The 25,918-nt window shown below is 46.1% G+C and overlaps 2 protein-coding genes across 15 annotated transcripts in view; one reads left to right on the forward strand and one right to left on the reverse strand.

Moving 5' to 3' along the window:
• Window positions 1-240: 240 nt before the first annotated feature.
• Window positions 241-6,415, reverse strand: CKMT1A (creatine kinase, mitochondrial 1A). The gene is made up of 10 exons (XM_044232240.1): window positions 6,122-6,415; window positions 4,978-5,289; window positions 4,149-4,347; window positions 3,849-3,944; window positions 3,235-3,456; window positions 3,023-3,108; window positions 2,779-2,902; window positions 1,009-1,143; window positions 684-809; window positions 241-483 (listed from the first exon to the last, which is right to left on the reverse strand). The coding sequence occupies exons 2-10, from the start codon at window positions 5,124-5,126 to the stop codon at window positions 367-369; spliced, it is 1,254 nt and encodes a 417-aa protein (XP_044088175.1). The 5' UTR covers window positions 5,127-5,289; window positions 6,122-6,415; the 3' UTR covers window positions 241-366.
• PPIP5K1 (diphosphoinositol pentakisphosphate kinase 1) overlaps window positions 5,402-25,918 on the forward strand; it is a 49,013-nt gene continuing 28,496 nt past the window's right edge. For 7 of the 14 annotated variants that reach the window (XM_044232225.1, XM_044232230.1, XM_044232235.1 and 4 more), the window contains exons 1-25: window positions 7,999-8,097; window positions 12,275-12,370; window positions 12,833-13,007; window positions 13,469-13,664; window positions 14,087-14,177; window positions 14,404-14,489; window positions 14,820-14,974; window positions 15,105-15,206; window positions 15,651-15,812; window positions 15,926-16,047; window positions 17,311-17,412; window positions 17,660-17,746; window positions 17,864-17,939; window positions 18,085-18,194; window positions 18,280-18,362; window positions 18,533-18,664; window positions 18,831-18,952; window positions 19,252-19,434; window positions 22,894-23,035; window positions 23,424-23,647; window positions 23,960-24,087; window positions 24,301-24,415; window positions 24,578-24,685; window positions 25,364-25,480; window positions 25,636-25,800. In XM_044232225.1, coding sequence (XP_044088160.1) covers window positions 12,861-13,007; window positions 13,469-13,664; window positions 14,087-14,177; window positions 14,404-14,489; window positions 14,820-14,974; window positions 15,105-15,206; window positions 15,651-15,812; window positions 15,926-16,047; window positions 17,311-17,412; window positions 17,660-17,746; window positions 17,864-17,939; window positions 18,085-18,194; window positions 18,280-18,362; window positions 18,533-18,664; window positions 18,831-18,952; window positions 19,252-19,434; window positions 22,894-23,035; window positions 23,424-23,647; window positions 23,960-24,087; window positions 24,301-24,415; window positions 24,578-24,685; window positions 25,364-25,480; window positions 25,636-25,800 — 2,955 coding nt within the window. In that variant the 5' untranslated portion in view covers window positions 7,999-8,097; window positions 12,275-12,370; window positions 12,833-12,860. Of the gene's footprint in view, window positions 5,425-7,998; window positions 8,098-8,660; window positions 8,699-8,932; window positions 9,014-12,274; window positions 12,371-12,832; window positions 13,008-13,468; window positions 13,665-14,086; window positions 14,178-14,403; window positions 14,490-14,819; window positions 14,975-15,104; window positions 15,207-15,650; window positions 15,813-15,925; window positions 16,048-17,310; window positions 17,413-17,659; window positions 17,747-17,863; window positions 17,940-18,084; window positions 18,195-18,279; window positions 18,363-18,532; window positions 18,665-18,830; window positions 18,953-19,251; window positions 19,435-22,893; window positions 23,036-23,423; window positions 23,648-23,959; window positions 24,088-24,300; window positions 24,416-24,577; window positions 24,686-25,363; window positions 25,481-25,635; window positions 25,801-25,918 lie in introns of those variants that run through there. The other 7 variants (XM_044232229.1, XM_044232231.1, XM_044232234.1 and 4 more) reach the window with 4 other exon arrangements.

Below are 25,918 nucleotides of genomic sequence, written 5' to 3' on the forward strand. Positions count from 1 at the left end.
AGAGATTGTTGGGAAAGAAACTTTATAATAAAGTGTAAATGGAAATGCATTCTAATTATCTTCAGGAAGCTGATGAGGAATATGGGTAAAATGCTAATGCCTTCCACCCACCTGAGAATCAGTGTTCCTGGCATGCCATATCTGGAGACTTCTTTCCATCATAAATAACCCCACTGCTTCTTTTCCTTTCCTGGAGGCTAGTCCCTTTTCACCCCAACCATGAGAAATAACACAGACAGCTAGAGCACAGCAAGGAGTCTTTACTAGGACAGAAGGGAGTTGGGGGCATCCAAGGCAAGTAGAATGGGCCACGTTAGAACGAGCAGAAGTCTTGGGGATCTTGAGTCATCTTCTGGGGAGGGGGATTTAATGCTTATTGTGGACAAGAGGAGGAGGGATGCGGATATCCTGGCCTCTCTCCAGACGCCGTTCACAATCAATCAAATAGTTCACGCCATCGATGACCAGCTGCACCAGCTCCACCTGAAGGACACTAACCCTTTATCTCTGCTTCCCATAACTTGAGTTTCCTTCTTCAGCACTGATTTGCCTGCTCTAGGAACTCCTTTCCAGTTGCCTCCCCACTCAACCTGAATTTCATTTCAGATTCCTAGGGCCCATTCACCATATTTCAACCCCCACAGACCTATACCTCTCCTCACCCTAATCCCTAAGGATCTCACCTCTGACTTGCCCAGTCGGTCCAAATTAGAGATGTCAAAGACGCTGCCTGTGGCAGCTGTGTCCACTCCTCCAGTACCACGTTTCTGGAGCCTTAAGTTCTCCAGGATCTTTGGGAAGCGGCTATCCTAGAGAGGAAGATATAGGGGTTGGGGGCAGGGTCAATAGGGGCAGAGACTGGTTATGCCTGGAATGAGCTCAGAGCCCTTTCCCCTGACATTTCTAGCCACAATATGCCTGGCACCTTTCCAAAATGCTCACCCCCTCCCAACCACACACAGCCACTGTCCTCACTCATGCTCCACTCTAACCCCACAATTCCTTTACTTTGCTTAGCAGAGGCAGTTTGATGTGCACTCCTGCCCGAAGTCCAGTGCCCAGGTTAGACGGACAGGTCAAGATGTATCCCAAACGCTCATTCCACATGAACTCCCAGCCACGCTCCTGGATCAGCCGCTCCACCTGAGTCCATAAAGGCTCTGTTAGTGAAAAGTCAGGGATATGCGAACCCTCCCTTAGCCAGAGCTACAGGAACTCTATAAGTTTATCTAGAACCAGAAACTTGGGCTGTGAGAGAATGACACTGTGGGGTGTGTGTTTGTGTGCAAATGGTTTGTCATTATCATGCATACAAGGTAATTTTGACGTTGCAAGCCCATAATGGTGTGATTACAGCAAAATATCTTACATGTGAAAGAGGAGAAACTTGGGAGAATGATGCATTTGGGATGATCTAAGGAAATGAGTGGGGGTGGTAGACTGAACTGAGAAAGGGATGATTATTCAATGAGCTCAGCATACATGGATTATCTTTGCTTTGCTAATGAGCCTAGAGTTTGGAAGGGTTCTTTCACACATAAAATGAGGGTGTAGGCTTTGCAACAGGAAGAGGCAAGAAAGCCTTCTGTGAGCTGTGGAAAAAGCACATGTGAGAAGGCAGAGAGAAAGGTGCAAACAGTCCAGAAGAGCCGGACTCATAGTTAAGGGTGTGCGTGAGAGGGTTGGGAGGGAAGTAAGGGAAGGGTATTTTGTTTCACTTGAGCATCCTAATCATGGAGATGGCCATTAGAGTTCAAGACACAGGGGATCTGCCAGGGTACTGGACATGAAAACTACCTGAGTAAAGTGGACCCTATTCATAGTTCAGAAACAAAACAGAACAGAACAGAACAAAACAAAACAATGGTATAGGGGGCATATTTAACAGGCTGGCCAAGGGGAAACCCTTCATCTAAAAAAATAATAATAGGAGCTAACATTCACTGAACATTTATTATGGGCCAAGCATTTTACATGCATTATCTCACTTAATCACCACAATAACATAAAAATGTAGGAAGCCTTATTATCCTAATTTTACAGATGAGACACCTGAGGCATATCATTTGAAAAGTACTTCCCTCCCCACTGACAGAATATGTTATCTGTTATTTGCCAAAAATAATAAAAACTTCCCAGCTAGAATCTAAAAGAAGAGGAGCTGTCTTTACAAGTTCAAAATAGAATTGTATATAGGAAAACATACAATAAGAACTGGGTTTATAGGGATTTTTAATCTAGAATAGAATATGGAGACCTAATCCATATAAGACTAAGGAATTCAGTAGAGCCACACATTCTGGAACTTATGCCATTCCATCTTCCATTTTCCCCAGTCTTCCTCCTGCTCTCAGCTTAAAATCTAGACATGATACTTTAGTGAAAATGACAGAATCCAGAGCCAAGACCTACCTTGGCTCAGAACTGGGTGGTTACATTGGAATCATGGACACACCAATCTTTTACACCCTACCTTGATCCAGGCTCAAACTTTTCCTTATTTGAACACTCCACATATCCCAGGCACTGGGTTACTCCTTTGTCTTATATGGCAACTGCTTTATTTACTACCTTGTACTCATGACATTCTCTCTATTCTTGTGTGACCATATATCCTGGTTTTCCCTCGAGAGAGTCCTGATATATTGTCCTGGAGTGACTGATGATAATCCCCTTTGCTATCAAAAGTGTCCTCAGTTGGTTGATAAATTATATAGTCTAGTCTTTGGTTTTTCCTTATGTCCTCCCACATAGTTCCCTTATATACTCTTCTCCAACCTCTTTGAGGCCTCGACAGAATCTTTCAAACACTTTCTTCATGTTGCCACCCTTCTCCATAGAGATGACCCGTGTATGATCCTCCTCATTCACCCAGATCAAGAAGCTCTTCTCGTTGTTGTGCCTGAGAACGGAAAAGAAGAAAAGACAGGGATAGAGAGGCAGGTCCAGAACTGGAGGAGACAGAGGGGAAAAAACGCACTTAAGGGGCATGGGGACAAAAGAGGTAAGGTAAACCTCATACCAGATCCCACGAGCATCTGGCCAGTCTCGAGCCATTCCTGCTGCAGTCAGCAATGGGGACACAGGCTTATCAAATAGGAAGTGATCCTGAGGCAAGTAAAAGGACTTGGTTTAAGAATCTTCACAGTAGCCTCTAGGCCCTCTGGCCCACCCTCCCCTCGGATTCTTCTTTCCATCTGCTTCTCAACCCTGCTCCTTCTCAAGGCCCCTCACATCAATAAGCTGCTGCTGTTCAGCCTCCGTCATCTCACTGAGCCGATAGTAACGTCCAGCCAGGTCGCCCTTCAGGCCACTCAGTGCATCTACTACAACACGTTCCACCTCTCGTCGCTCTGCCCGAGTGCAGGCTGGAGGAAGACTGAGTCCGCGGATACTTCGGCCAGTTCTGACTCTCGAGGACAATACATACCTCTCATCAAAGTAGCCAGAACGTATCTAGGGAATAAGAGGAATTAAAGTCACAGGAGCACAGTGGAAACTGAGGGCCTTGGGGAAGGAGAGACCTTCAACTGTAAGGATTCTTACTGCATGCATTGGTAGGAGGAGTCCAGTCAGCAAGTACTCCAACGGAAGGGGAAGGGGGCATTAGGAACCCTCCCTCAAACCGCCTACTTTGGGGTATGGTCATTCTCATCCACCCTCTCCTCTCCTCTCCATATCTACCTGCTGCTTCTTAAGATACAATTCCTCCCTGCCCCCCCCCCCATCAAGACAAAAATCTCAACAGTCTAATGACTCCAAGTCAGGAAATGATTAAGGTGAAGGGATTAGAAAACAGAGTGTTTTACAAAAGGCAAAGCAAATCAGAAGGGGAATGTCTGACCTACCTTGCTGGCATCCAGGTCAGTGGTATGTTTCATTGTTCGGGGGTCATATCCATTATGTCGCTCTTGTATCACAGGATCAAACAGCTCAGCAAATACCTGATGAGGAATTAAGAGGGAGAGGGTGGTTAAAGAGAGGGGATCCCTTTCCAGGCTTTAGCTGTGGACTGATTTCACTGGGTCAGAAAACGTGCGTATGGAAGGTCCAGCCTTAAGGGAAAGTGAAGGGTCTGTAGGGGGAAGGAGCTGGGATTACTGGGAAGATGAGTTGGGTCACCAGGGAGACTCTGGGGGGCCCCCTACCTCATAGGTCTCCTCATCTCCAGCTACCATGCCCACAGTCTTGATGAAGGGGTGGCCGGGGTTGTCCACGCCAGTCTGGATACACTGATCTAGCGTCCAACCAGTGGGTGTGGTCTTGTCGCAGAGCCGGGCATAGACTGCTGGGGTCAGGTGACTGGCCATGCAGTTGTTGTGCTTTCGGAGGTCTGGGTACTCAGCGCTAGGGAGGGGGCACCCAGTAACCATGGAGGGAGAGCACAGGGGGCCTAGACCCAGGGCAGTCAGCTGGGAGCTATCCAGTTAGTCATGACTGGCTTTGCTCCTTGGGAGGAGGGGAGATTAGAGGGAGCCTAAACCTTGGTAATCTCTTTACGGACTTTCAGGGTCTATTCTTTCCCAACAGTTCTAGCTTCCTCTTGCTAACCGGCTCAATTCCCCCAGATTTGCTCAGTTCTTTCCTACCATTAACACAACATTAGGGATGGGGGAGGGGAAAGACCAAGGAGGGGAATTCAGGAAATTGGGGGAAACAGCAGGAAAGCGGAAAGGATAGTTCCTGGTTTCTCAATTAGGGATTTGGGCAGAGTGGGTGCAGCCAGAACTCACAGGGCTAGAGCGGGTCTTGGGGGCGGGGACTGCGGGTTACAGGTCCCCAGGAATGCGTTTAGCCTCACGGTTTTGGCCTCAATCCCTAACCCACTGAGGTCTCCAGACTGTACAGCACTCCACTCCAGAGCCTTCGTGATTATAACCCTTCTCTGTTGCCCGGGTCCTCATCTCCATCCCCATCTTCGTTCCCGTCACCATCTACCCCCCCCACCCGACACCCCTGCGCCTCAGACACTGATACCTCGGGGGATACAGCCTTCGTCGTTCACTGGCGGCTCTTACAGGTTCCGGGCGGAGCAGAAACCCAGCGGCCAGGGACCCAGCTCCAGCCAAAGCCAGGAGCCTAAGCCCCGGGCCGGCGGACAGCAGACGAGAGAAGGGACCAGCCATGCCTTGAGGGTCCGGCTACTCAATCCCGGAGAGGGAACTGGCGGAGGGCAGGAACGAGGAGGGAGGATGCAACCCAGAGGATTGAGGACCGGAACTCGATGCGAGGCTGGAGCCGAAATGGGGGCCGGAGTGGAGGCTGGAGATGGAGCGTGTTCCAACCAGGCTGCAGGAGAGGCGCAATGAGCTAGCGGCGGGTGGTGGAGGAGAGGGAGGCCCCAGCCGCAGTCTCCAGGGGTGGGGCTCACGCAGGCTCCGCCTTTCCGCCTGCGACCGTGCTAGGTGTGCGGGGGCAGAAAAGGTAAGCTCCGCCAGGTAGATTAGGGGACCCGAGCTCCCCAACTCTAGGCCAGGGATGCGGGCCCACTTGAGAGGAGGTCGCCCAGATTTCAGCACCAAGTACAGGACAGCACCCGAGGGGACCCGAGAAAGCCGAACACCCTTCCCCCAAGCTTCTCCACTTAATCGGGAACCCGATTCGTCGCTCTGGGTGTGAAAGGGTGACATTGCACAACCCCTTCTCTAGTTTTTGGCCTTCCCCAGTAACCTCTTCATATTCTCAGGGGAGGCGGCCGCTGGAGAAACCGCAGAATAAGTACAGATACCAGAAAAAGACAGGAAGAAAACACACAGAGGCAGACACTGGAAAAGACGCTGGTGGCTCAAGGTCACCTTTTCCTTAGAACCAGGAAGAGGACTAAGGAGCCCTTCTGCCACCCCTGTGCTATTCTTACAAGGTTGTGGAAGCACTCCCTAAGAGGAACCAGAGAAACATTAACTCTCGCCCATTTATATTGTGTTCCCTACCCCCACTCAGCCCCCAAGCCTGAAGCCCTGTCCTGCCTCCACTTCTCATGATCTCCCACTTTTCTCCCCCCCTCTCCTCCCCAACCTCTACTTCACCTTTGATCTTTTAATTCTTCATGCTTTATTCAGGTTCAGAAGTGTTTGCTGCCCATGGGGCTCCCTCTGAGTATTCTCTGCAAGCTTAGGCCTACCTGTTGGTTGCACTGGATATGGAGCTCGGAGTTGGGCTGGGAATCGTTAGTTTCCTCTTTCTCTTCTCCCTTCTCTTCCCTCTTTGTAGCTTCAGTTCCTGGGCTGGAGGAGAGTGTAAGGTGAAGTGAAGGGTGTGGTAAGATGACGAGGTGTAGGAATGGGACAGGCAGGCACAGGTCTCCAACCACCACAAGTGCTACTTTCTTGGCTCCCTAATGCTATTTAATACAGTGTATAAAGGGGAGTGGTGTTCAAGGGCCTAAGGTTGCCAGGGAATCTCTCCCTTCCTACTGGTCCTCTCTCCTCTCTTCTCAAAAGGTGTATATTCTGATTTGAGAGGGTGTGTTCCCACAGTTCAAAGTGTGACTTGACTTAGGTGTGACTTGACCTTTGTTCTGGCAGGAAAGAGAATGAATGCTGGAGCCAAAATAGAGATGTGGGGCTTCAGTATGGAAGTCAGTTAAGGTGGGGTGGGTATGGTGGTGTTAGTCCCTTATCTCAGCTATCTTGGTGTGCCCACAAGATAGTAAGATACTTGGAAATCTTATCTGAGAAAGAGAAATTCCCTTCACAGGGTCCTCTGGCTCCACGGAAGAGACCCTACTGAGATTCCCTTCATTTCTCTCAGGCTTTCCTTGTGTTCCTTTTTCTCCCCTTCTCATTTGCGGGTATCCTTAGAAGCCATCCACCTTTCTTTTGTGTCTGTCATTTAATTTTTTCTTCTGGTAAGAGAGCAAGTATCGGAGAACAGATAGAGTTCTACAGTTAAGAGTCCCTTTTGGAGAGATGGAAAATGTTACCTGTGGGCTCATTGTCTAGGTTAAGGAGTAGTCATGAGCAAGCAAATATAATTACTTGGAATGGTGTATATTTACCCAGATAAAAAAGGGAGATAATTTTCCAGAGTGGTAGGGTTGTTATTTGATTGAGAGGGTGGTTACTATGATTAAAGAGGTAGGAAACAAGAAGAGAGAATTACAGAAGGAAAAATAAGACTTGCCCAGAAGAATAGAGAAAGCACTCAAGTTTGGAGACTAGCCGTTCAAATTTGAATACTAGCTCCACTGAGAAAAGACATGATGTGTGTACTTTTCTTATTCCCTGTGAGCCTCTAACAGTCACATTAAAGCTCACTTTAAAAAATTATCCTATGGCATGCAGGAGGTAATTGATATATATGTATTTGATTTCTTTAATGATAATGATACCAGTACTACTTAACATTTATAAAGCACTTTACAATTATAAAGAATTCTTGTATGTGTTATTTCATTGAATTGGATTGTTCCAATGGATGACCAGGGACTAAGCCTACATTTTTCAGGGTGGGGTGAGAAAGACAAGTTAATTACCTAGAAGATGGTTTAATAACTTGATTGAAGGGTTGGAGTGGTGGAGAGAACACGAGCCTGAGTAGAACTCGGGAGGATTCTATTTCCCTTAGGGATGGTCCTTAGAATCATCCCAATCTCATTCAGGATGCCTTGGGGTCAATATAATGAGGCACCTGACTGAAAAAGTGGTAGGTGAGGTTGCAGAAGAGAAACAGGGAACTTGGAATTGTCTTGGCCAAGGAAACCTAAGTAAGGGTGAAAAGATAAGAATAAAAATGCAAACACATACAAAATGCTTTCATATAACCAGTACTGTATGATTAGTTTTGGTTTTTTTTAAGATTTTATTTATTTATTTCACAGAGCAAGAGAGAGTGTGAGCACAAGCAGTGGGAGTGGCAGACACAAGGAGAGAGAGAAGCAGGCTCCCCATGGAGCAGGGAGCCTGCTGTGCTCCATCCTAGGGTCCTGGGATCATGACCTGAGCCAAAGAAGACACTTAACTGATGGAGCCACCCAGGCGCCCCTGATTAGGTTTTTAAGCCACTCTCTTTCAGATGAAGAAATGGAGGCTGTTGGAAGTTCAGTGGCTTGTCCAAAGCTGCACAGCTATTAAAGGCAAGGCCAGGATTCAAACCCAGGTTTGTCTGGTTCCAAGGCTGGAGGAGGGGTAAAGAACGAGCCCAGTGTGGCGATCAGAACCATCTTGTCCAGTCTTCTCTGTCCATCCATTTTCTTGTCTCCTCCATAATAAGTCTCTTTGTTCCTTTCCTTTCTGATTTGTTTTTCTCTTTGTATCTTTTTGTCTCCAGTCTACTCCTCTATATCTGTTAACATTTATCGGCTAAGTATGTCATATTCCTTTTGTTTAAACAAACAAACAGAAAACCTGCTTTTGTTTTCAAGGACGTGCAGTGGCAGAAAATGTACCTCTTCCTCTGCATCTTGCTTCTTTCCTGCTCTTGGTCTCCCTGTAAAGTTTCTGTCAAAAACCAAGCATCCGGGCTGTGCCGTGCCAACGCAGTTAGAAATCGGAGGAAGGGGAGCATCAGGTTGCATTCCCTCCCCACTGCCGCTAGGGGCCACCCTCCTCCACGCAGAAGTGCGGGCCAACGCAGCCTGACTCTGTTGCCGGTGCGCGCCCTTCGCTGATTGGTGACACCGCAGGGAAGCCGCGCTTTGATTGGGCTGCTGTCAGGTGTCGCTGACGGCAGGTTCGGCTGCGCGAGCGCAGGGAGGCGGGTGAGCGAGGGCCGGGGGCGGTGGGGGAGTGGCTGGGGGCTGGGGGCGGTATCTGAGGGGGTGGGCTGGGTAGAGTGGGCTCGGATGGTGCTGAGGGCAGTGTTTAGTACCCGCTGGGGGCAGCTTCGGAAAGAGGCCGGGCGGAGAGGCCTCAATGTCAGCGTAGGGAGAGTAAGGCGGGGGCGGGCGAAGGCTGGTGGAGTCGCATCGGAGGGAGGTATTCGTGACCGGGAGCTGTGTGAGGAGAGACACCCGAGGGGGTCACCGAGAGAAGAGCCGGGTTTGAGGATTTGCGGGAGGAAGAGGGAGTCCTGCGTGAGGAGCGGAGGCAGCAGTGGAGCGGTTCAGGGTGGGGAGGTCGGCAGGTTCGAAGGGTGGAATGGAGTCGACGCGGGAGAGGATCGCTAGAGGCAGGGGTTGTTGCAGAGAAGAGGGGACCCTGGAGGAAGCTAGTGTGAGGACGGAACGGATCGTAGGCATTCTTTGTGGGGAATCATTGAGGGTTCGATATAGATCTGTTACCAAGGGTAGTGACGACTCTGCGGGTTTCGAGGGCTGCTTAATGCTGGAGAATGACTTGAGTGAGAGGATTAGTTGGATTATTAATTGGATTAGTTGGTCAGTGGTGGGGGGAGGGGCAGCAGTGTTGTGAGTGGTTGGGGGGGTCAATGGAGAGTCATTTTTAGCAAATTAGTGGAAAAAAGAAGTATGATTGGGTTGATAGAACAAGGGCATCGGCACAGTACATCAGTGTCAGAATATGGGTATGTATGAAGTAAGCATTGCAGCTATAGGGAATTTAGGTGGGAAGAAGATCGTGTTGGTGGCCTGAGGAGTTTTACCTTGTTGGAAATACTCTGCCTGAACTGTGTATTAATGTTTCCCCCTTTAGCACTAATGGTGCCCTGTATTAAGTGCGTGTTGATTAAGGAAATTAGAGGACTCCTGCAAACAACCCCGAATTCTAAGGGATAAAGAAGTTAGACAGTTTACCCTCTCTTCTGCTTTTTTGGATCTGATTTAACATCCGTGTTTCTGAGATTACCCATCCGCCTCACCCTTTCTCCTTACCTACCTACCTTCTCCCCACCTCTGACCCTCCCTTCTTTTCCGTCCATTTGCATTGATTCAAGCTGGCGTTAGGCCGCCCTTTAGCCCTTTTGTAGAGCTTGAAGTTTTCTTTTGTTTCGCAACAAAGTATTGAAGGAGAGGGGGATGGGGAGAAGGGCCCAGAAAACGGGAATAGCTCTTGGAATACCACATCAAATCCCAGCCTCTCAGAGGTACATCTAAATAAATCCTGGCTTATATCATAGCTATTTCTGCCAGGCTTCTATCTTTGCTTTGTTAACTATGAATTTAGGCCTTTCCATTTCTCTTTAGCCCCATGCTTGTGAACAGACTCTTCCCATTCTATTACACTCCACCCTGCCCAACCCCATTTTAAAGTTATAATAGAATTTCAGAAAAATGACTCTATACATTCAGTAGAAAACCAGGAAGGACTTAATGGGAAAAAAGGGTGAAGGATTAGGACTCTTAGACATGAGGGAAAACCCCTGCTTCAGATAAAGGATAAAGGGTGCAAAAAAATTCAGCTTACTTAAACTACACAGGGACCTTGGGAATGCCATAGAGCATGGAAGTTGGGTCAGTTCACTAAAAAGGAGTCAAGGAAATAGCGTATTAATCAGGAGGGGGAAGTGTATGTGTAAGACCTGCAAGAGACAACTGGAAATGTGGCAGTGGTGGTGTTTCTTTTAAGATTTTGTTTACCTGAGACAGTGCGTGAGAGAGCATAAGCTGGGTGAGGGAGAGGGAGAAGATGATTCTCCACAGAGCAGGGATCCCTATGGGGGGCTCAGTCCCAGACCCTGGGATCATGACATAGGGCTTGGTCCCAGAATTCTGGGATCATGACCTGAGCTGAAAGCAAACGCTTCACTGCCAGCCACCCAGCCTCCTGAGTACTGGAAATGTTAAGTACTGGAAATGTTAAGTCGAAGGAGCACGTTGTAGTTGAGTAGTGGAGTTAAGCAGATGGTAAAGACTAGAAAGGTCAAGGTCTGCATAAAGGTTAGCTCTAACTTTCTAATTGCAGTGGAACGATTTAAAATAAAAATATAAAGTAATTGTTGAAGACTATTTAAAAAGTCCATAAGATGAAATCCATTTACTTATGGTGTTTGTGGCTTTCATTAGAGTCATTGGTTAGTATTTCTGAGAACTTTTAGAAAATGTGAAAAATTGCTGCTGGGTGACTCCATTATATTTTTGGAAAAAAGCAGTATATACTTATCCCTGCAAGTTAGTATTAACAAATGTTAACCTTTTGTGTATTTGCCTTAGATTTTTTGGACATGTTTCAAAAAATTGAAGTAAACATTACAGATAAATTTGTAAAGTTCCACTCAGTTCCTTCTCACTTCATTTTCCCCTCTCAGAGGTAACTATTACCATGACTTTAATGTCTTTCTTTCCAGTCCATATTTTTAGGCTTTTACTAATTATGCATACAGTCATAAATTTATGTAATATTTTTTACTTATGCAAACTGAATTGTACTGCATGTGTATTTCTGCAGTTTGCATTTGGAAATTGTCCATATTATTACAGCTTTGATTCATTTTTAAAAACTGCTGTTTTAAAAATTGCTGTTATCATTTGTATTACTACACTGTATTTATCCATTCTACTTGTGATCTCTGAATTTTCAGTTCTTCCTGTTACCAGCAGTAAGGTTATGAACATCTTTGCCCATGCCTTGTTAGGTGGAAGAGTTTTTTCCTGCAGAAATTCTCAGCCTTGACACTACTAACATTTTGGATTGGATAATTCTTTGGTGTGGGGGAATATCCTATGCATTTTAAACTGTTAAGCAGCATCCTTGGCCTCTACTCATTAGATGTCAATAGCACCAGTTGTGACAACCAAAAATGCTTCCAATCAAACGTCCCCTGACCAGCATAATCACAATTAGTTAAGAACCACTGTGGCAGGTGTATGTATGGAGGAGTGGAGCTACCACATTGTTCTAACTCAATTGTAAGTTTTAAGATACTCTTACTGATGATGGCTCTAGACAAAATTTTATCCTACTTGAGCTTCTGGTGTAAGGAACTTGGCTTAGAACAGACTTGGGTCTGTAGTACCAGGACATGGTAGAGAGAAAACTGATGTTTTGGTCTAATAATGGGTTAGAGGCTATTGTATGGATGCCTGTATCCTCAACCTCCCAGTCAGCACTAGACCTCTTTCCTTGGCAGATTTTTCTGGACTTGGGCATTTGTCTTTTTAAAGTAGAACACGTGAGGGAGGGACAGAGGTTATAGAGGATTTTAATGTTCTGATATAATGCTAAGGACATAGGGTTCCCTCAATAAATCTTTTTTGAGTTAATCCTTGGTAGGAATGAAGATGGGGCTTAAGGTCAAAAGCAGTTGAGTGCTCACATTCCCTCCGCCCTTTAATTAAATTTCTGAGTTCAGCACTACTGTGGGGAGATGGTAAAGGGATAGGAACATTTTGGAATGAATCCAAAATGTGAAATGTCACTCTAATCTTTTCTTCTGGTAGGAATCAGCAGTAGCCTTCCATGAGGAACTGCCTTTTCCACTTGCTGCTGGAGTTAATGGTGTTTCCTGTTGGCAGAATCGGGGACATGCCAGCACTGTAAGGGTTAACCTGCTTATTCTCTCACCAGTCTCATGGTTGGGAAAAGGAAGACCTTCCTTTTCTCTTAGGCATCTTTAGTCATGTAAAGTCATAGTCTGTCAAGTCATAACTCATGTGCCTCCTTTCCTGTTGCTCCTTCCTTTTTTTTTTTTTTTTTAAGATTTTATTTATTTATTTGACAGAGAGAGATCACAAATAGAGAGGGGTGGGGGAGCAGACTCCTTGCTGAACAGAGAGCCCAGTGTGGGGCTCAATCCCAGGACCCTGAGATCATGACCTTAGCCAAAGGCAGAGGCTTAACCCACTGAGCCACCTAAGCACCCCCCTGTTTCTCCTTCCTATCTTTTGTTTCGTTTCCCCTAGTCTCCTTGTGGTTCCCTCTTTATCACTCCACATGCCCCATTCCCACTACTGTAATGGTGTTTGGATTCTGAGCTAATGGGATACCCTCCATTGCAGAGCGGGATGAGTGGGTGCTCCGGCGGGGATGTGGTCACTGCCGGCCAGTGAGGGCGAGAGTGCCACAGCCCACTTCTTCCTGGGAGCTGGAGATGAGGGCCTGGGCACCCGTGGAATAGGCATGAGGACAGAAGAGAGTGACAGCGAGCTCCTTGAGGATGAGGAAGATGAAGTGGTAAGACTAAGGAAAATGATATAACTTGGTGTTGGGACCCTTTTCATAGAGAGTTGAGATTCCATTGGTTGGAGACACTTCTCTGCTCTCTTGAGATGCATAGGTTTCCTGTTATAAACAGGCCTTATCCCGATTAAGTGGAGAGGCAGTAGAAATTGGTTAGATTACCTCTTTTTCAATCCCCTGCCATTAATGCTCTCATCCTGTTGTATCATTGTTACTGGTTCTCTGGCTCTTTTGCCTGACCACACATTTCCTACCATGGAAAGACTCCTATTCTTTAGGCAGTAGGAATCCCTACATGTACTCCATTCTAGACTGAGTTAGGAGACAACATTTACTCCATAGGTCCAAAGTCCTGACAAGGAACTCTGTGCCCAGAGGAGATGAGATGGGGTTTCTTAATAAGGATGGTCTCAGTGGAAAGTTCTTAAGTTCCTGACAATACTTCTTCTCTATAGCCTCCTGAACCTCAGATCATTGTTGGCATCTGCGCCATGACCAAGAAATCCAAGTCCAAGCCAATGACCCAAATCCTAGAACGACTCTGCAGGTTTGACTACCTAACTGTTATCATACTGGGAGAAGATGTGATCCTCAATGAACCTGTGGAAAACTGGCCATCTTGCCACTGCCTCATCTCTTTCCACTCCAAAGGTTGGAGTCTGAAGGAAAATGGGAGGGAATAGAGTTGGGAATGGTGGACTGGGAAATTACTGTCAAATAGTACAGAGGTCGTCAGCTCTTCCTGACCTACTGGAGAACAGTGCAGAAAGGTTTGCTTTCCCAATATCATGGAAGAGTTGCTGGAGGTGGCTTAAAGGTCTCATGTGAAGCTCAGAATCTAAGTCTCTGAGGGTCTCTGACTGCACTGTGTCTCTGGAAGGACTCTAAAAATAATACCTTTTTCACTTTTTCCTGATATTCTAGACTTGGGAAGTTGGGCAGAAGGACAAGTAGTTGGTTGGATGGGTGGAGGAGCTTAGTGGGAACTTTAACTTTAATACATCTATTTCTCTTGATCTTTTTTCTCTCTCTTTCACATTTTTTCTTTGATCTATTTCCTTTGTCTATCCCAGGATTTCCTCTGGACAAAGCTGTTGCTTACTCCAAGCTTCGAAACCCCTTTCTTATCAATGACCTGGCTATGCAGTATTACATCCAGGATAGGTATAGCTTTCTGTTGATTGGTGGGATGGTTGGCCCTGAGATCATATCCGTTTATAGAGCCCTCTCTGGGAGGAGCAAAGTCAAACAAACATGCCTAATTTTTGTATCATGCCCTCTTGAGTTCTCTACCCTGATATCTACCAGTTCCTCAGCAAATGAAATCCCTAGCCTCTTCCCTTGGTCACCATTGCCCACCTCTCCCAGCTAATTTATTTGGGGGCAACAGGAGGGAGGTTTACCGGATCCTGCAGGAGGAAGGCATTGATCTGCCTCGGTATGCTGTGCTCAACCGGGACCCTGCCCGGCCTGAGGGTGAGTACTTGGCTTTGTCCAGTCCTGCCCTGCCTTGCGTTCTATGACTTAACCCAGTTGTCCATCCTCTAGACATCTCCATATACTACTTATCTCAGTGAGCCTTTGGTTATTGGGTTATGTGAGAGTTAGAGCTATGGGTCTTTTAACAGAGCCTTGGACTTCTTATGTAGGTACTACTATATTTATATGCCACATAATTATTGCTGTACCCATTACTAACATGGTCATAGAAATTGGGGGGTTATGGAGATTAAAACTCAGAGAAATGGGAGTTGGAGGTATTCTACAATTCTCAACCCTGGAAATGACCACATACCTGTCTTTCAGAATGCAGCCTGATAGAAGGTGAAGACCAGGTAGAGGTAAATGGAGCTGTCTTCCCTAAGCCATTTGTGGAGAAGCCAGTGAGTGCAGAGGACCATAATGTTTACATCTACTATCCCAGTTCAGCTGGAGGAGGAAGTCAGCGCCTCTTCCGTAAGGTATGGGAGACATTTGAGCATTTGGGGAAGTCAGATAGGTAGAAGGACAAGAATGTGGTTGTGGGGAGGGAAGCTGGAGGATGTGAGGACAATGTGGAGGCAACACTTTTTCTTCCTTTTCTTCCTGAAGATTGGCAGCCGAAGCAGCGTTTACTCTCCTGAGAGCAGTGTCCGAAAGACAGGATCATACATCTATGAGGAGTTTATGCCAACAGATGGCACAGATGTCAAGGTTATGGTGGATATAGGGATTTAAGAAGTCATAAATGTCTGGGTGGGATGGGGTGCTTGGGAAGCAAGTAGAGGTGTATAGAGAGAGTCATAGAAAATAAAGCATGAATGTGATTTGCTTTTGTATTCGGGTGAAGATAGTGAGAGAAGTGGACCTTTACATGTTACTCTCAGAACAAGGGCAAGGGTAGTGTGGAAAATGGTATAATGGTAAGTTATTTCTTAACGAGGACTAGATAATAGATCTGGAGACCCAAAGAGAAACCTTCATAAAGATATTTTGGTGGGACTCAGTGAGAAAAATGTTGGTCTCCTTGTTCTTTGTACTCAGGGTTTTTTATTTTTGTTTTTACTCTTGAAACTAGTTTTCAGACCTAGTGCTCATATTATCTTCTCATATGCAGGATGAGCGGTGGGCATACTCAGTGATGCTATGTACCTGCAGGTATATACAGTGGGGCCTGATTATGCCCATGCTGAAGCCAGAAAATCTCCAGCTCTGGATGGGAAGGTCGAGCGAGACAGTGAAGGGAAAGAGATTCGATATCCAGTCATGCTGACTGCCATGGAAAAGCTGGTGGCCAGGAAAGTCTGCGTAGCTTTTAAGGTGGAGGAAGGCCCATGGTGGGTGGTGCTGTGGAATGAGGGCACGAGACAGGAGCTGGGGTCTGGGAAGAAAGAGTGGCTCTCTTGTTTTCATCTTGCCTCTTTCCACTGCAGCAAACAGTTTGTGGTTTTGACCTTCTTCGTGCCAATGGTCACTCCTTTGTGTGTGATGTCAATGGCTTCAGTTTTGTCAAGAATTCAATGAAATACTATGATGACTGTGCCAAGATTCTTGGGTAAGGGGCACAGTGGTCTGGACCGGGCAGAATGGGCTTAGAGAAGAGAGTTAGAAAGCTTTTGTTTTATTTTAAATATTGTAAAAAGGACTTACGAGTGAGAAAGGAAAACAGGAAAAGGGCTCCTTACCTTCTTGCCTTCCTAACGTTGCACTCCCCAGTTAAAACTGTAAACAATTTTATACATACCAATGTGTCTTCTTCTCCCATATATAAGCAAACTATATTTATTATACTAAATGTGATCATACTATAATACTGTTTTGAAACTTTTTTTTTAAATTTATCACAAGTTATTTAAAAATATGGAAAGAATGATGAATATGGTGAGTATTCATGTGTTCACTGTCAAGCTTTAGAAATAGAATATTAAGTATTGGGGTACCTGGGTGGCTCAGTTGGTTGAGTGGCTGACTCTTAATTTCTGCTCAGGTCATGATCTCAGGGTCCTGGGGATCGAGCCCTGTTTTGGGCTCCACGCTCTGTGGGGAGTCTGCTTAAGGATTCTCCATCTCTCTGTGCCCCTCCCCCGTTACATTCTTTGTCTCTAAAATAAATAAATAGATTTTTTTAAATAAGATTTTATTTTATTTTGTTTGATAGAGAGAGACACAGTGAGAGAGGGAACACAAGCAGGGGGATGGTGGGAGAAGAGAGAAGCAGGCTTCCTGCCAAGCAGCGAGCCCAATGTGGGGCTCGATCCTAGGACACCGGGATCATGACCAGTGCCAAAGGCAGCCACCTAACATATGAGCCACCCAGGCACCCCTAAATAAATAGATCTTAAAAAAAAAAAGAATATATTTGAGGCCCCTACCGTCCCCTTGCTAGTTACATCCCTTTCCCTCCCACCCAGATATAACCACAATCCTTAATTTGGTGTTTGTCATTCCCATGCATTTTTTTTTTTTTTAAGATTTATTTAATTTAGAGAAAGCGAGAGTGTGAGAGAGAGAAAGTGGGGGAACGGACAGAGGGAGAGAATCTCAAGCAGACTCCCCTGTAAGCACAGAGCCTAATGTGAGGCTCTGTCTCAAGACCCATGAGATCATGACCTGAGCCGAAAGTGTCAGAAACTTAACCAAACAAACTGCCCCTGTCATTCCCGTGCATTTATTAATACTTTACTACATCTTCGGGGAGTTTGGGGGGCATGTTTTTAGACTTTATATAACGTATTCTTCTATAACTTGCTAGTTTTTGTGAGCTTTATTCACATGTGTGGTGCCAGTTCATTCATGCAATTATTCATGTTTCTCCTAGGAACACCATCATGAGGGAGCTTGCTCCACAGTTCCAGATCCCATGGTCCATCCCCACAGAGGCTGAGGACATTCCCATTGTCCCTACCACATCTGGCACTATGTGAGCAAAAGTATAAAATCTGGAGTAACGTACTTAAGGCACCTGAGTCAGACCAGTGGTTACTTTCTGACATTACCATCTGACTAGTGGAGCCTGGGTATCTTCCAGGCATTTTCCTTGACTTTGCCTATATGCCTAATCTCAGATAGTTTTTCCTTTGTTCTTTGACATGTCAAATAAGATGAAATGATGGGAGTTGGCATGGGGTGGGTTAGAGGAGAGGCTCTAACAACATTCCCTATCTTAGGATGGAACTTCGTTGTGTCATTGCAATTATCCGTCATGGGGATCGTACCCCCAAACAGAAAATGAAGATGGAGGTGACACATCCAAGGTAGGAAGAATGTCCTAATTTAGACAGATACATTCTTGTGAAGGAGATGGGGATGGGGCAGCTCCCCAAGGTTTTAACTGTCTCACTCCATACTGAAGCTTTTCCTTATTTCTTCAGATTTTTCAGTCTGTTTGAAAAACATGGTGGCTACAAGACGGGTAAATTAAAGCTGAAGCGGCCTGAGCAGCTACAGGTAATGTGGTGACTCTAGATGGGAAGGAGCAGTACTACAGAAAAGATTGAGAAAATAGGATTGGGTGCCTCAATGAGAGGCCAGGATGGAAGAGTAACTTGCCAGGACTTGGGCTCCTGCATGGATGTCCTGTCATTTCCTCTAGGAGGTGCTGGATATCACAAGGCTGTTGCTGGCTGAACTGGAGAAAGAACCAGGTGGTGAGATCGAGGAGAAGACTGGGAAACTAGAGCAGCTGAAGTCCGTGCTGGAGATGTGAGAAAGGGAATAGGAAAGGGGAGCCGATGACAGTGAGAACAGGATGCTGGGGTACAGAGTAAACTGTGAGTTTATCCTACAGGTATGGTCATTTCTCTGGGATCAACAGGAAGGTGCAGTTGACCTACTATCCTCATGGAGTAAAAGCTACTAATGAGGGGCAAGGTAAGATATAATACCCCCTTCCCATTACCATTCAAGTCTCCTCTTATTCTTAAACCTTTAGATGACTTCTACCTCAAATCACCTTTCTGGGCTCCTCAGAAGTCCTGACATTTAGACATCTCCACTGTTTTCTTTAGATGAGACCTATTCTTTGCCCCTTATTCCTGCAGACCCACAGCAGGAGGCCCTGGCCCCATCTCTACTGCTGGTACTGAAGTGGGGGGGAGAACTGACTCCTGATGGCCGTGTTCAGGCTGAGGAGCTGGGGCGAGCTTTTCGCTGCATGTACCCTGGAGGACAGGGTGAGTATTTTGGAGGTAAATAGCAGGGCCTGGGTAAGATGGTTAGAGAATAAGTTGATGGAATGAACATTTAGAGGCAATGGGGAAGTTAATGGGGGAAAGAGCATTCTTTCTTCCATGTGGGTATTTATAGCAGTCCATTCCTGTTCCTCCCCTTTACCCTCAGGTGACTATGCTGGCTTCCCCGGTTGTGGGCTACTTCGTCTCCATAGCACTTTCCGCCATGATCTCAAGATCTATGCCTCTGATGAGGGCCGTGTCCAGATGACTGCTGCTGCCTTTGCCAAGGTGAACACTTAACAGTTCTCCCACAGTCCCAGCTTCCATTAGGTAGAGAAACCAAGAGTTTAGAGATGTAGTTGGAAAATGTTAGGGTGTTTATGTGCTGTCTCAGAGAAGTTTCTGCTTATGTCTAGCACATTTTGTACTACTGAGAATAAGCTGAGAATAATTAGTGGGGATGGGCCCCTTGACCTATAACCCTCCTCTCCAAGCCAGCTCCCATTTGATCTCTGGGATCTAGGCCTTCTAGGCCTAGAGGAAGTAGTCTGGAAGGAAAACTAATAGATGTCATGCTTCCTCTCCAGGGCCTTCTGGCTCTAGAAGGAGAGCTAACACCCATTTTGGTACAAATGGTGAAGAGTGCCAACATGAATGGGCTCCTAGACAGCGATGGTGATTCCTTGAGCAGCTGCCAGCATCGGGTGAAAGCTCGACTGCACCATATTTTGCAGCAGGATGCACCTTTTGGTCCTGAGGACTACGATCAGGTCAGGCTCTCCCTATTTTTGTGCCCAACCTACCCCCATCCCAAATTCCTAGAATTCTAAGTAGTAGTAATCGATAATGGTAGGCACTGCTTTCTGTACAATATCTCCATTAATCCTTACCCTTTGAGTTAAGTATAGGTCTATAATCTCTTATCTACAATTTCAGAAACAAAAAAAAAGATTGGGCACCAAAACCTGATATGATAAGACTATTTCTAATTCCTGTTTATTTTGTTTAGTGTAAATAGTCATATATTGTGCTGCAGAAATATAAATGTGTTTAGTTATGCCCTAAGCCCTGTTGGAGGTATTATATGTATGTGGCATATGTACTGTATTAATTTCCTAAAGTTTGAAAATTCTCAGTTCTGAAACTCAGCAGGTTACAAAGTTTCTGAATGAAATAATGTTTCAGTTGTTTATTGATGCATAAAAGACTATCCAACTCAATGACTTAAAATAATATCCATTCTATTATCTTACTTATAATCCTAGGCTCAGCTGGTCTTGACTGGGGTGTCCCCTTTAGGGACAATTTTAATTGCCCTGCTATTTAATTGCCCTGCTATTGGCCAGGTTTTGGGGCTGAAACCATCTGAAGGCTCAACTGGGTTGCTAAGATAGCTGGACCATCTCTTTCTTGTTCTCCCTATAGTCTTCTCCTCCTTCTTGCTCTCCCTATAGTCCCTATAGGGGATCAAGCCCCTGTGCTGGGCTCCCTGCTCAGCAGGAAGCCTCTTCTCCCTCTCCCACTCCCTCTGCTTGTGTTCCCTCTCTCACTGTCTCTCTCTGTCAAGGAAAAAAAGAAAAGATCTTTTAAAAAAAAAAGATTTTATTAATTTGTCAGAGAGACAGCACAAGCAGGGGGAGCAACACTCAGAGGAAGAAGTAGGCTCCTCGCTGCACAAGGAGCCTAATGTGGGACTCAATCCTAGGACCCTAGAATCATGCCCTGAGCCAAAGGCAGATGCTTAACCAACTGAAACACCCAGGCATCCCATAGCCAGACTTCTTAAATGGTGGTGTAGGATAGACACCGCAGAAGCAGAAGCTTCCAAGCTGTTTTGTTTTTTTTTAAGGATTTTATTTTTTTAATATTATTTTTAAAATTGTATTTATTTATTTGAGAGAGAAAGCACACATGCACATACTTGGAGGGAGGGGCAGAGGGAGAGGGAGAAAGAGTTTTTTAAGCAGATTCTGTCTGAATGTGGGGCTCAAGCTCACAACCCTGAGATCATGACCCAGCCAGAACCAAGAGTCAGATGCTTAACTGACTGTGCCACCCAGGCGCCCCTATTTTTTTTTTTTAAGATTTTATTTATTTATTTGACAGACAGAGATCACAAGTAGACAGAGAAGCAGGCAGAGGAGGAAGGAAGCAGGCTCCCTGGTGAGCAGAGAGCGCAATGCAGGGCTTGATCCCAGGATCCTGGGATCATGACCTGAGCCGAAGGCAGAGGTTTTAACCCACTGAGCCACCCAGGCGCCCCAAGAAAATACCTTTTTTAAATTGTAGTACCACTTGAATCATTTTTTTAAACGATTCTTTTTTAATTTTTTTTTAAGGTACTCTTTACACTTAACGTAAGGCTTGAAATCACAACCTTGAGATCAAGAGTTGCATGCTCTTTGAGCCAGTGGGCTGCTCCCCACTAGAATCATTTTTAAGCATACAGTTCAGTGACATTAAGTATATTCAGAGTATCACGTAACCATTTCTGATAGGTTCTTCAGTGAGCTAATAGCTGTGCACATTGCCTGGAGAATGTCATCTTTTGTGTTTTTCTCTGAGCAAGACTTGATAAGGGCAGGACCTTGCTCTCTTATGTTCCAATCCATTGCTCAATGTCAAACTCAAAAAGCTAAATCTCCCTTGCTTCTTTTTGCTAGCAAAAAGGACCTGGGTTGAATATGTACATTCTACCCACAAGCCTCTTGTCCCTTCCCCATTCTTCATTGACTATTACTGTCCTGAAAGCTTGAGCTGGAGCCTCACTCTGAGGCAGGGCCTTTGCTCTAGGTCAGGCTAGCATTTCATTAAGAGGAATAAGATTTTATTATCTCTGTTACCCATTAATGAAACATTCTATGGGGATTTTGAAGGGTTTTGGTTTAATCTTTATTCCCCAGCACTTCCCTTCCTTCCTTCCTTCTTTCCTTCCATTCTTTTTTTTAAAAGATTTTATTTATTTATTTGACAGACAGAGATCACAAGCAGGCAGAGAGGCAGGCAGAGAGAGAGGAGGAAGCAGGCTCCCCGCCGAGCAGAGAGCCCAATGCAGGACTTGATCTCAGGACCCTGAGACCATGACCCTAGCCAAAGGCAGAGGCTCAACCCACTGAACCACCCAGGCGCCCCTTTCCTTCCATTCTTAATTTATTCATTTCTTTCTTTCTTTCTTTTGAGAGAAAGAGAGCGCACACAAGCAGGGTTCAGGGGAGGGGCTGAGGGAAAGCAGAGGAAGAATCTCAAGCAGACTCCATGCTCCATGCAGGGCTTCACGTGGGGCTCAGTCTCAAGACCCTGAGATCATAACCTGAGCTGAATTCCAGAGTTGGACACTTAACTGACTGAGCCGCCCAGGTGCCCCTTCCAAGTATTTTCCATGTGTATTTTTTAAATTATTTATATATATGGGGCTCCTGAGTAGCTCAGTGGATTAAAGCCTCTGCCTTCAGCTCGGGTCATGATCTCAGGGTCCTGGGATCAAGCCCCACATTGGGCTCTCTGCTTGGCGGGGAGCCTGCTTCCCTCTCTCTCTCTGCCTGCCTCTCTGCCTACTTGTGATCTCTGTCTGTCAAATAAATAAATAAAATCTTTAAAAAATTATTTATATGTATATTTTTAAAGATATCATTTATTTGTGAGAAAGAGAGGTCGGGGGAGAGAGCAGGAGTGCATGAGTGGAGGGAGGGAAAGGGAGAGAGAATCCCATGCAGGTTCCATGCCCAGTGCAGAGCCCAATGTGGGGCTTAATCTCACCACCACAACTTGACTGCACATCAAACCAAAACCAGGAGTCTGATGCTCAATCAACTGAGCCACCAGGTGCCCTGACTTTAGTTCTTTTACTGGGGGTTCTAAAATACACTTGGGTGGGGGGCACACGTGCTAGACATAGAGCCATGGAGCCTGCTTAAGTTTCTCTCTCTCTGCCCCTCCCCAACGCTCTTTCTCCCTCTCTTAGAAAAAAAAAAGAGAGCCTAGGTCTATTTGATTTCCTCTGAATTCTAAGACTTTTGCCCTCAACCCTTCTTAGATGACCATATGTTAGAGCAGTCCCCTCGTCCTAGAACTGATAGTATGCCCTGTAGCCTAGGAATCTTCACTAGAGTGAACCTACAAAATGGATCTTACTTGCGGGTAGTTTCTGTAATAACCTCACAGGATTCTGGTCAATTTATTACCAGTTTATACAGAGCCTATCTTGCTTTTCATCTCCCTGTTCCCCGTAGCTGGCTCCTACTGGAAGCACTTCCCTCCTCAACTCCATGGCTGTCATCCAGAATCCTGTGAAGGTCTGTGATCAGGTATTTTCCCTGATTGAAAACCTCACTCACCAGATCCGGGAACGGATGCAGGACCCCAAATCTGTAGGTGGGTATTAATAGTACTATCTTCCCTTCAAGGTTTCAGGTATGGATGGGTTCCTCAGGCACTCCTGTGTCCTCTCCTAAATGTCTGAGACAAGGCAGTCTCATCCCTCTGATTTGACTGCAGATTTTTTGGGGTCTTTTTTTTTTTAAGATTTTATTTATTTGGTACACAGATATAGAGGGCACAAGCAGGGAGGAAGGGCAGAGGGAGAGGGAGAAGCAGACTCCCCACTGAGTGGGGAGCCCGATGTGGGGCTCAGTTCCAGAACCCTGGGATCATGATCTGAGCCAAAGGCAGATGCTCAACTGATTGAGCCACCCAGGCTCCCAGGGTCTTTTGTTAAGAAATAAAATCTTCAGATCATTCTGACTGTCCATCTTCCTTCCAGACCTGCAACTCTACCACAGTGAGACACTAGAGCTCATGCTACAACGTTGGAGCAAACTGGAGCGTGACTTTCGACAGAAGAGTGGGCGCTATGATATCAGTAAGATCCCTGACATCTATGACTGTGTGAAGTATGATGTGCAGCACAATGGGAGTCTGGGACTTCAAGGCACAGCAGAGTTGCTCCGTCTCTCTAAGGCATTGGCTGATGTGGTCATTCCCCAGGTGTGTGTCCTAGCTTAGGGGTACGGGCACTGGGAAAGGAAGGGGAGAAAAGCAGAAAGGAGGGATGGTGCGGGGCCCAGGGGCAAGAAACTTAAAGAAAGAATAAGTTGAGTTGCTGTAATTCTCAGGCTCTGCTCTGGCTCTGAGTAAGTCCAAGAGGCTAGCTGAGAAACCTGGAAGAGGGGGAATGTGGTGGATATGAAAGAAACCCTAGACCTGAGGTGAAGAAAAACATCATCTTGGGCCTAGGAATATGAGGCAAGAGGGACACAAGATTCACTGAGGTACTTATTCCTGGCCTGTGGCCCCTAGGAATACGGGATCAGTCGGGAGGAGAAACTGGAAATTGCTGTGGGCTTCTGTCTTCCACTGTTGCGGAAGATACTACTTGACCTGCAGAGAACCCACGAGGATGAGTCTGTCAACAAGCTGCATCCCCTGTGAGGGAGGGCTGGGAGGGGTGCTGGATGGAGGGAGGGGTGTGTCAGGGAGCCCTTGGGGGAATATAGGTTGGGACAGCTTGGGGAAGGAACCAAGAATAGAAGAGATCCTGGGGCAGAAAGGAGAGAAGTATTTGAGATGGGAGGAAGGAGTTTGTGGAAGGGTGGGAAGAGGATTATGTGATGGTGTGAATGACTTAGCTCTTATCTCAGGTACTCCCGAGGGGTGCTCTCCCCAGGCCGCCATGTTCGAACACGTCTCTATTTCACCAGTGAAAGCCATGTCCACTCACTACTCAGTGTCTTCCGTTATGGGGGTCTTCTTGATGTAAGGATCTTTTCTCCAATCTATGAACGCTTTTTCCAGCATTTTTTTACTCTCTTCATGTTTCTCTTTTACTGCAAGCTTTCTGTATTCTCTTTGTCTCCCCGCCCCTTCCTTAACTCCCTTGTCCTTGGGCATTAGTTTTCCTCTTCTTGTGTTCTGTAGGAGACCCAGGATGCACAATGGCAGAGAGCTTTGGCTTATCTCAGTGCCATCTCAGAGCTCAACTATATGACCCAGATTGTCATTATGCTTTATGAGGACAACACACGGGTGAGGAGCTAACAGGGTGGGGTGAGGAGGGTGCCCCCTCTTTCTCCTCCTTCCCATTTTAGAAAGAAACTTTCAAATCCTTATAATTTGTAGAATTCGGTGAGGTTTGATACGGAAGCACAGCATGTCACAGAGAGGAACCTGGAAGTTCCTACTGGAACAGAAAGTATTTGGGGATGTTGAGTTAATATCCATCAATATCCATGAGCCAGAGAGATAACATAACTCTGCATTAGGGAGGGTATAGAATTTGGGTTGATGATATAATGAGTCTTTTTCTTTCAAACATTAACACCTTTTTTAATCTGGCTCCACAAAGATAAGTGTGGTGTTGTATGGATGTGTATGTTGTATGTATGTGTTAAGTGTGCTATTGTGTGTACTGTAGCAAAGCTGAATGACTGTGGGAGATGGATGGAAAGAGTTGTGGAAATGGGGGTTAGAAAGTCATGTGGGGTGGTGGATCTCAAATGGTGGAGGTGAAGGAATGAGGATCCTTTAACACTAGACTATAGTTAAGGGGAAGATATAGTAGATCAGCCCCAGAATGGAGTAAGACATTGAAACCTCAGCCCTGGGAGGATGTATCCTCTGAGTTCCTTTCTGTTGTCCCTGCTTGGTCTTCCACCACCATATCCAACTTTTCCCACTGCCCCTTCATCTGTTGATGCCCCATAGGATCCCTTATCAGAGGAGCGGTTCCATGTGGAGCTACACTTCAGCCCTGGAGTGAAAGGTGTTGAGGAAGAAGGCAGTGCCCCAACTGGCTGTGGATTCCGTCCAGCTTCTTCTGAGGTGGGTTCAAGTGCTGGGATTTCAAATTAGAGGACTTAGGAACCAAGTGATGGGAAACTTGGAAACAGTGTAAGGAACTAAAAGGATTGGGGAGTCTGGGATTAGGAGGCTAGAGGCCATAAACACCTTTCCGATCTGTTCCTGTTTTTGGGTAGAATGAAGAGATGAAAACAGACCAAGGCAGCATGGAGAACCTGTGCCCAGGGAAGTCGTCAGATGAACCAGACCGGGCATTGCAGACTTCACCCCAGCCCCCTGAGGGCCCTGGGCTCCCAAGGAAATCACCCCTCATTCGTAACCGAAAAGCCGGCTCCATGGAGGTAATGGGAGGGGCTTGAGAGAAAGAAGTGGTGGAATTGCTCATAGGGCAATATCCATGAATCCTCTGAATGCCCTTGGGGGATTCTTGGGTCCTTAAGCAGAGTCCTCCTGTCTCTG

Source organism: Neovison vison, chromosome 13 (genome assembly GCF_020171115.1).
Source record: "Neovison vison isolate M4711 chromosome 13, ASM_NN_V1, whole genome shotgun sequence".
In the NCBI taxonomy this organism is placed as follows: Eukaryota; Metazoa; Chordata; class Mammalia; order Carnivora; family Mustelidae; genus Neogale; species Neogale vison.